The sequence below is a fragment of the Aricia agestis genome, chromosome 10 (assembly GCF_905147365.1).
Source record: "Aricia agestis chromosome 10, ilAriAges1.1, whole genome shotgun sequence".
Classification (NCBI taxonomy): Eukaryota; Metazoa; Arthropoda; class Insecta; order Lepidoptera; family Lycaenidae; genus Aricia; species Aricia agestis.
In genome coordinates, this window is record NC_056415.1 from 3363671 (window position 1) to 3373940 (window position 10270).

The 10270-nt window shown below is 38.7% G+C and overlaps 1 protein-coding gene across 2 annotated transcripts in view; it reads left to right on the top strand.

Moving 5' to 3' along the window:
- Nucleotides 1–10254, top strand: part of LOC121730918 (ATP-binding cassette sub-family G member 8) — a 62753-nt gene extending 52499 nt beyond the window's left edge. For both annotated transcript variants that reach the window (XM_042120133.1, XM_042120134.1), the window contains 17 exons: nt 1866–1934; nt 3041–3161; nt 3590–3721; nt 4126–4266; nt 4401–4545; nt 4714–4898; nt 5000–5150; nt 5231–5386; nt 5482–5673; nt 5933–6202; nt 6296–6413; nt 6738–6912; nt 7371–7494; nt 8302–8466; nt 8847–8967; nt 9087–9370; nt 9693–10254. In XM_042120133.1, coding sequence (XP_041976067.1) covers nt 3046–3161; nt 3590–3721; nt 4126–4266; nt 4401–4545; nt 4714–4898; nt 5000–5150; nt 5231–5386; nt 5482–5673; nt 5933–6202; nt 6296–6413; nt 6738–6912; nt 7371–7494; nt 8302–8466; nt 8847–8967; nt 9087–9370; nt 9693–9950 — 2733 coding nt within the window. In that variant the 5' untranslated portion in view covers nt 1866–1934; nt 3041–3045 and the 3' untranslated portion in view covers nt 9951–10254. The remainder of the gene's footprint in view (nt 1–1865; nt 1935–3040; nt 3162–3589; nt 3722–4125; nt 4267–4400; nt 4546–4713; nt 4899–4999; nt 5151–5230; nt 5387–5481; nt 5674–5932; nt 6203–6295; nt 6414–6737; nt 6913–7370; nt 7495–8301; nt 8467–8846; nt 8968–9086; nt 9371–9692) is intronic.
- Nucleotides 10255–10270: the final 16 nt, after the last annotated feature.

Consider the following 10270-nt stretch of genomic DNA (forward strand, 5'->3'; position numbering starts at 1 on the left):
CAGATCACGTGGATACCACGTCATAATGAGAAAATGTTCAATGGAATTGGAGTAGTATGATTGAAATTATCACAACTATTCCTATAATATGTATTGTATTGACGTAGTTTTATTAACTTAGGCCCATTTACGCCAAACTGAATAAAAGTTTAGTCTCTGTTAAAATGCTACGAGGAACGAGTAAAGTGATAGAAGTAATATAATATTAAGCCTCGGGTTAATTTTAACCCAGACCAGCAAGAGCAAGTATCTGAGTTAGATTACCAGGAATATTAGATAGGTACATAATATATTATGTGAAATTGAGCAACTGCTTTCTCAAGCCTGTTCAGCGAAAGTACTTCAGCAAGTACTAAATATAAACTTGCCAACTGTCGTTCTGTCATTTAGTACCGATGAAAGGCCTTCAACGAACTAGGACAATCTTGTAGCTAATCCATCCTATGGTTACGCCATCTGTAGCGTCTTAGCAAGAAACACAAGCCTGTTATTACCAATCTTCTGCAATGGTGTAAGCTTGCTGTCACCAGTAATCCATGGTCCAATTTATCCTCTAACCAGACAACCTTGTCGCCGGATAACCCAGTAACCGGACCATTGTATGGACGTGTCGCCACAGCGGACGCGATACGATCTGCCAATTGTGAAGTGACAGACAACGCACGTTAATGACCCGTAATGTGCCGAATTTCTCTTTTGTCTCTGCTATCAGGTGATGACTGATGAGCTTTTTGAGGTCGACCGTTGGCGAGCCATCTGTTTTTCACACGAAAAGTCCAATATTTTTGAAATTTAAACACTTAGACCCAGTTTCATCAAGCAATGTTAAATAAATAATGGCTTGTTAAATCAGATAATGGCCTGTTAGAGCTATCGAGCGTTCCACCATGCCCTAATGTCATGTTAAATCACTTAACACGGTGTTAAATTTAATTCCTGCTATGGAGGTCCGTTAAATATTTAACAGGCTGTTATATGAGTCAAAATAACAACTTTCAAAGACAATAATATGCAATATCAATAAAAGAATCTGTTTTGACCTTTGAGTCTTTCCGCCATGTTTCCGCTACGTCCTTATTATTAATTATTTTCATAGTTATGAATAATTATTTATTTTCACTTTGCCAAAAATTCAGCCTTCGGATTTTCCTTGACATTGCAAAATATATACTAACTTGTATCAAAATTACCAAACCGAAATATGTAAATAAAAGTTTGTATTATGATTCATGTTTTCAGCTTTGACAGATAATAATTATTAACCTGGTAAATTAAGAAGAACTATTATAGCGTAACAAATGTATGCGATCAGTGATATTTTAATTTGGTCGCATTGTCTACTATTACACTACTATGGAAGAAAGTGACACATTGCAGCAAACATGTCGTATTAATCTTGTACATTGCAATTTCGTCGCGTTATAACAAGAATGAACGAATTGATAGTTGTTCACTTAACATTGCATTTACTAATCCGCTGTTAAATTTTTACTGTGGGACATAAGTATTTTAACAGTCTGTTTAATTTTCCAAGGTCCGTTAAGTAATGCCTTGTTAGGATTTAACAAACAGAGGTTGGTGAAATTGGGTCAATCTATCTTATTATAGCGTCATCTTAACACATCTCACTCGTTAATTGATTGATAGATCAAATTATTCGCAATCCTATAAGCCAAACTTTTCAGCCCGATAAATTCTTTCGATGGCCAAATGTAGTGGCCACTCTTTGAGTTAGAAACTTGAAATTTTAAATACACATTAATCTTAGCAGTTACGCATTAGTCATTACTAAGATTTTTTTTAAATACGGTATCGGTTCATCCCTATGCTATTACATCAGTTTCAAATATTTATTTTGTTTCCAGATAGCGTGACTCAACGAAGATGTGGGAATACCAGTTGGCAGGCTGTGTTTCAATATTAGGATGACGCAGGTAATCCGTTATTAAATGATACATGGTTCGTAGAATTTTAATTTAGGGTTAGAACAGCAATTAAGAACCATCAGGAACCGAGGTCGGAAGAACCGCATAAAAATCAAAATAGACGATCACTTACTCTACTAAGAAGTTTAGGAAGGAAGCTGCCTACTTTATATACCTAACATCCGATGGAATAAAATTATCACTAATGCGACCAGTTGCTATATAAAAATAGTAGGCATTTACGACACTGTTTATATACAAGACTAATAAAAATGTAAATGTTGCATGTTTATTTAAAACAAAAATTAGCCCAGTTGAAAATCGGCAACCAGCGTTGGCCAGTCGTATTCCGATTGATAAATATGGTGATTATGATAATTAATATGAAATATCACGCAATATTTTGCATTTCATGACCATTTAAACTAGATCAGTGGAAAACAAAAGTAAACTAGAGCGGCCTTTAACAACGCGATCCTACTGAAGATGTTGCAAACTGTATATTACGACGTATTTTATGTATATCACGTAACAATACATAAGATATACGTTATTTAACTATATATTAATAAAACATCCGCTCGCTTTCTCTGAATTAAACATCTGCTTGTATAAAAAAATAAATGTTACACTATAGGCCGTTGGAAAGGAAGGATCTGTTCAATTGATATCAAAAACATGAGGCAATCAAACATTAGTCTCGGATTATCTTCATGGCTTTTAAGATCATATTTGACCAATAACGGTTATAGCCAATATAGCTCATAAAATTTATATTTCATCAGTTGATAATCCCCATTTTGTATGGCCGAAATAAATTTTGTAGGGCCTTCACCTTCTATTATAGTTAGAACTATTGTTAGGCATGTTAAATTAACGATGGATTTATTGGAGTTATTGAAATGTTTATGAATATTTTGTTTCCATATTCCTTGACATCATCTCGATTCCTCACAAGATACCATCCTTCCAGGAGCATTTGGAAATGATTTATGTTATGGGATTTTATTGATAAGTACAAGAAAATATGAAAGACTTGGATGGCCGAATACACGTTTTTGTATGATTTATGAAATTAGCGTAACAAAGTCACGCATCACCAGTGTGTTTTTCAGTGAGGATGTCGCAGTCGGCTCTGGGCTTTGGCGAGCGGCGCTACTCGGTGCCGTCCAACCCGCTGATGCACGACCCACGCGGGATGCACTCCGAGGACCTGCACGCCTGGTCTATATACAGGTAACGTGGCTTTGTTTGTTGGGGAAATGCATTAACAAACCCCGGAAGCCTGGGCACGGCTACCGGGGCATGTGGGACTACGTGAGCAGTAGTGTGGTCGAGGTCGGGCTCGGGAATACCCACTAAAACCCTACGGTGTTCCTGCTTCTCCGCTACTTACTTTTCAGACTTTTTGTATTGGAGAGGATTTTTCATTCTCTGCATATAGTTTCTGTCCCTTACTAAACTCCTTTGAATTGGAAGTTAAACCTTACCGCGTGCGCTAAGAAAACATCGATGTAAGAAGCCTCCCGAAAAAAGTCATGTCACTTCATCGGCAAAAGTTCCTGTTTTGGTAGCAAATCACCAACTGTTCAAAATATTACAAATGGCAGTAAATGAGAAATAAAACATAACATACGAAAAGTAAATAATCCATATCTTTTCAGGCAAAACCTCAATTCGGACTTCACGGACAGTGCTTTGGGCAGCACTGACAAAAGTCCGCTGCCCTATGGAAACTTCCAGCTTCGGGATACCACGGTCCAGTCCATTCTATCCCATCCTAGATATGGACCCAAGTAAGTAGTAGAACATAATATTACTAAAAGTCTTGCTATAATACTTGAACAAGAAAACAATAATTTGGAGAATGGTTATGGTTTAGATCTACCGTTCTAGTCTAATAAAGATTAACATTAGTTGCGTGTTTTGAATGCAATAATTTTAATTTTTAACAAGGTCAATATTTTACCAAAACTTATCTGACTAATTTGCCTTAAACATTTTGATTCAGAGATAAAATTTAGCTGAATTTAATTGAAACCTTGTGAGATTTTATTGAGGATTGAGTGCAACTCATTAATGATCCAAACCACAATGCTGTTCAAGATACAAATTTTATTATTTTGTATTTAAAGTTTTGTGACAAGCCTCATGATCCAAACCATAGTAAATCCAAAAATTACCTAATATTTCTTTTCAGATCAGCGCTCGGCTCGAACATGTACACGTATCTTAAGTTTGGACTGCCTCGTGTGTTTCCACCGAATCATAATGGGTCCCAAAGGTCGGGTACCCCAAAGCCAAAAACATCCATCGGCAGCGGTATGAAGTCAGTTCCTAGGTAAGTTGGCTTGTTGGCGAAACACCTTTAACGTTACGGTTACCGACTATTTAGCTTACTTTAAAGAGACATTGCCAGAAATAAAGACTGCCAAAGAAACGTAACGCAAAGTTAGAACAAACGATATTTTTCAGAATTCAAAGGCAAAGCAGAGGCATGCGGGAGACTTCGTCAGGTTACGACAGCTCTGACAATGAAACTGCGACCAACTACAACAAATACAGTCGGAAATATCGGTCTGATCCCGATTTTAGATTACAAAATTTAAACACCTACCAGGTAATTTCTTCAAACATTCAATTTTTGATCAGTGTTACTTAGTATTACTTTAATGACCAAAATCCCGCATCAAACTAGTCTGCGAGTTTCCATGGGTGGTTGCGATAGAAAGATTAATTTATACACCAAATCTCAAGAAAACTTTACAGAAGTATGACTTTTTCTCAGCATGCAACTGGAGTACCACTAGTAGCAATGCAACAGGCTGGTATACGTGGAGAGGGACATTGGACCAACCCACGTCACAAGTCCGTCAGCGAGGCCAACCTTCTTGGCATCGACGCCAGACCAACCCGCTCGTATAACAGAAGAAACAGCGTCGCTGATTATATTCCTGATAATGACCATCAAAGGTATGCTCTTCATTTTAAAGAGTCTTCATAGGAGCTTGGTCAAACAACGTTTAAAATATATTGTTATCCAGGTAAAAGATTTAATTCTAATTTTATTTTAGTTATTTGATGCCATCATCACACTTGGGTGGTCGAATGTCAAAGGCGGGTAGTCACATATCGCTAGCACAATCTAGAAAACATTCAACGCTCAGACCAGGAGACCATTTAGATGGGTACACCCATTCCGCCTATATCTACCCCAATTATTATGTAAGTTGACGTGAATTGTATTAAAACTGTGATTGATCCCTCCTTGATGTAAAAGTATTGATGAAAGATTCGTTTTTCAGGTTAACAATTTAGAAATCACATCTCCCGATAACAAATCAACCTTGCTAGTATCAGGTCTTAGTTTTGAAGTGAAATCTGGGGAGATATTAGCAGTTTTAGCGACATCGCAGCATGAGGCTACGGGATTGTTAGATGTTTTAGCAGGCGTCAGAAAGGTACTTTGATTTTATGGAAAGATGTGTATTTTCTGTATAAAACTTTCCTTTATTCTTAATCGGCACGTTTGATAACGGATTGATTTTCTTTCCAGAAATTGAATGGTGATATCGTGTTGAATGGCCAACCAGTAGCATCATCAACACTTCGTAAAATAGCAGCCTATGTGCGAAATGACACAAACTTATGTCCGTCCATGACAGTAGAACACACACTTCGGTTTCACGCCTCACTCAGAAAACCGAGACACAACCACAATCAAATCAAAATGAACGATAGGGACCGCGTAAGTTGCTTATGTAATAAAGAAAGAAGAGTACAGCTTCTAAACAAAATAAATTATTACTACCTACAGACCCCTGATTCACAATGCGTAATTAGACTCTGATTCGGAAACTTCGTCGTGCGACATCCAATAAACGCTTACCGCGCTAGGCATTAGGCGGCACCACTGGGCACTGACCGCACGGTAGTTTCCGAATCCGTATCGAACGGGAATTGTGAGTCGCCCTACAGAAACAATAATTGCATTGATTTTGTTACAGATAAATTTATTAATAGAAGAATTAGGATTAGAACAAGTTAGAGACACAAATGTCTGTCGCCTCACGCGCTCAGAAGTTCGTCGGCTGAATGTGGCCTGTCAGTTGCTGCTGGATATGGCTGTCCTTATCCTCGACCAGCCAACGAAAGAGATGGATATATTCGATACATTCTTCCTAGTCGAGTATTTAAGAAATTGGGCGGGGACCGGACGAGTTGTGATCATGTCTATACACCCACCTACGTATGAAATATTCGCTATGTTGACGAAGGTAAATTCCATTCAATTTTTTAGTCCTAATCCTAATTATGTAACTATTTTTGTATCAGAAGAAAGTTACCTATTTATTAATTTAAAATTTCAGGTCGTTTTAATATCAGCTGGCCGCACGATGTATAGCGGCTACCGAAGGGACATGTTGCCATATTTTGCCTCAATAGACTATCCCTGTCCTGCATTTAAGAATCCTTCTGATTACTACCGTGAGTAATTCTTTTTTCTCTGATAAGTGACAAGATCTTTGTTGGAAAGCATAGTTTCGCATAGTTGTTTTCTTCATCGCCAAATACATACCTACACTTTTCGAAAAAAGCATTAATGAGAGAGACAATATTATTATGTTTGTGATCTTTTAACTTATATGTCACGTATTTAAGTTCTGTACTAGGCTATAAACGGAGCAAAGTAATAAAGTCGCGACAGTAAATTTTAAAAAAATGTTTTATAAAATTACAAAGGCACCAAGGCAGGAAAAAGCAAGCCACGTTAGAAAAATAACTTACATATTTTATTAATCTGGTATTCAGTGGACCTGGTAACCCTCGACGAACTATCAGCGGCGGCGCTTCTAGAATCTTCTGGGCGGGTGGAGGCGTTAGCGGGGGTGTGGGCGCGGCCCGCTCCCGACCCGCCCCCGCCCGTGCCCCTCCCCGCGCCACGACACGCTGCCTCCCCGCCGAGACAGGCGTTTGCGTTGCTAGAGTGAGTAATTAGTAGATAGACTAGACATAGCTTTGGAGACGGTAACCCTCCACGAACTATCAGCAGCAGCTTCTAGAATCTTCTGGGCGGGAGACGGGAGACCCTTACCGCCGAGACAGGCGTTTGCGTTGCTAGAGTGAGTGATTAATAAGAGACAGCAGAGGTAGAGCCTAGATTGCGTAACCCCAGACGTAAACAGAGTAGTAGATACAAAGAGAAGTAAAGGTAAGAGATGGAGTCCAGTTTATTATAATTTTAGCTCCATCTTTAACCATAAGCTGAAAAATCTAGTAAATTGTGTTCTATGTAAGCAATGCAAAAGTAAAAAGCACAATACGGTATATAAGAATTGTTAAACGTTGATGTCCAACTTATTAAAAGCAAAGCGATACAAGCTAGTTCAAATATAGCAAGGGATAGCACTGAATTCAATATCAATGCAATTCGTTTACTTACAGAAAAAGTCTACTGTACACGCAGATGTCGACGTTGTCCAACGTCATCACGCGGATCCTGATCGCCGCTGTCTTGTCTCTGGTCACGGGAACTATATTCTGGGACCTTCCCACCACTGATGCAAAGGTAACACATCAGCTCTGGATTTATGTATAGGCAGTATAGGCCATGGCCTATGGGCGGCAGCGTCTTATGGCGTCCTAGGGGGGGCGGCAGCATCCTAGGATGGCGGCAGAGTTCTTACACAGGGGCGGCAAAACTAAGGTGGCCTATACTCATAAAAAATATAAATCCTGCCCTGTAACACATGCTATGAAAATAGTCGTAAAAGAAATAGACACTATCTGAAATATAAAAATTGCAGAAGAGTATCTAATATACAAATTATAACGATGATCATGATAGCTGGTAATGATGTGAAAAATGCAAATGTAAAATATCTTTGTAAAGGAAATATATTATCTGTACGCACGTTGTAATTAATCTCTTTTTAATCTAGGGAAGACTGCTACTGATTGTTTACAAAAAACAAAAAGATTAATGTAAGGATGATCACGGTATTATTGGTTATTACAGCGTCAATTATTATTTTTATTAATCATGGTAATGGTCGTTATAATTTGTAACGTCAATATTTAGAATCGTTACAACTTAAAATAGACGGTGAAGATCCATACTTAATATTATAAATGCGAAAGTGTGTCTGTCTGTCTGTTACCTCTTCGCGCCCAAACGCTGAACCGTTTTTGCTGAAATTTGGTAGATACTTTAAGTCCTGGGAAAGGGCAAAGGATATTTTTATCCCGAAAAAATGTATGGTTCATGTGCGATAAACGAATTTAGGCGCAAGGGAGTTGCGAGCGTTATCCAGTTTAAAATAGTTAAGACTTCAAATAGAAAATGACGATATTAACATGAGTTTCTTAATTCCAGCTAACCCAGAACGACCGTATAGGCTACCATTACGCAGTGATGTGTTTGTGCGCATGGCCCGTGCTACTGTGGACGGGGGTGCGCGAGGCGGGAGCGGCGCGGGCGCACGTCGAGCGAGATATAGCCGCAGGACTGTATTCTAGAACCGTGTTTATATTGTTTGATGTAAGTATACTCTGAACTAAGTTGAGAGCAATAAAGTGTTTAACTATCTATATACCTAGTATGTAAAGTCTAACCATAAAAAAAATCAGCTAGAGTCTAATCGCAGATCAAGTAGAAACTCGCGCAAGGAATCGTTGGTGTTGAAACGAGATAGCAATAATATTTATATTTTCATAATTTGAGATTAGTCTTATTGTCTTCTAACTTTACTTCTATAAAAGGAGGACGTTTAAGGTTCGGCTGTTTTTATTTTAAGGTTTACTATGTAAAATATATTTCGAATGCCTCGAAATTGCCTCCAAGATAGAACCTTTGTTCAAAATCCCGATAGGTCAAGGATTATAATGCAGCTTATAAACATAACGTTTTAATTATTTCAGCAATTCCTAGAGCTATGGTCGGCAGTACTAACGTGGTTGGCATACCTGGTGCCAAGTTACGCTATGAGTGGACTGTATGCGCAGACGCCGACTTCCTTCGATGGGTTTTATATCTATTTGGGTAAATTGTTTAACCTTTTAAGTTCCACATTACCTTTACAAAGGATTTTTCTTGCACAGTGCACTGGATCAAAATGATGTATGGACGCTATGACTTTTAAACATATCCAATGTTTTCAGGATACATGCTGCTTTACCTGATAAGCATACAGATGCTGTGTCGGGCAGCCATCTTCGTGGTCCCGATGGAGAAGACTGCCTCGTTGCTGGCCGGTTTCTGTCTCCTCCTCACCACTCTGGTGAACGGGGTGATGGTGCACCAACAAGACCTGCCGCATTACGTGAGATGGCTGGAGTACGTGTCGCCGTCCAAGTGGACGATACCTGAAGTGCTGAGGAGGGAGTTAAGTGAAGTGGCTCTGAGAAGCAGCATGAGTAAGGACATGAGGTGTACTGATAAACAGGTGAGATATTTAAATCAACTTTAAAGACAATTAACAAAGTTACAACGCACATTATTACAAGCGCAGTGCCTTTTGCAGGCGTTTGCTATGTACTTTACGGGCAACATCTTATTTGTATGACGAAAAGTCGCAATACAGACATAACCACCTAGATGACTTCTTTGCAAGTATATTTTGACGTAGGTATTGCGCCTGATCCTTTCCATAACCTCTTCAAAATCTCGTGTGAACACCCTAAAATTTTAGGCTTGGAACGCACTTGCCCGAGTTGTATCTAACACCCAGAAAAATAGTTAAGTTTAACTCACCCGTTTTGTTTCAGAGACAACATTTGGGCATAATAACGCAATCCGCCTGTCCACCACCAAACGGCACCCAAGCGCTCAGCAACTACGAATACCTTCGCTCGGAGAACATTTGGGAATGGAACGAAGACAGCTTCTTAATAGCTCTAGCTATCTTCTACGGGGTTTTAGCTCTAGTCGCCATTTTCGCGTTCATATTCAACTGCACTAATTACGTGAAGAGTAAACAGAAAGCATCACAGAAAGGGCACAAAGTGACTGTGAATACGCCGTAAGGAATGGTGCTTACATTGGTGCTGATAATACCTCTTATAGCACAATTATAATTTATACATATTTTTAGAGCCAGCTAGAAGACATAAGAAAGACCTCCTTAATACTTTTTAACAACCTTTGGTAGCACTTTACAGCAAAAATGCCCTGGCTATTTATTATAGTTCAAACAGATTTTTGTTATGAAATTTTCAATTTTTCGATTTACAATTTTAATAATGGTTGAATCTAGAATAACCAATTGTAGAATATGCTAGAAAGTAACACTTCAAATCATGGGCGTACCCAGGTTCTGGGCCAGCGGGGGGAAAATTACCCAGGT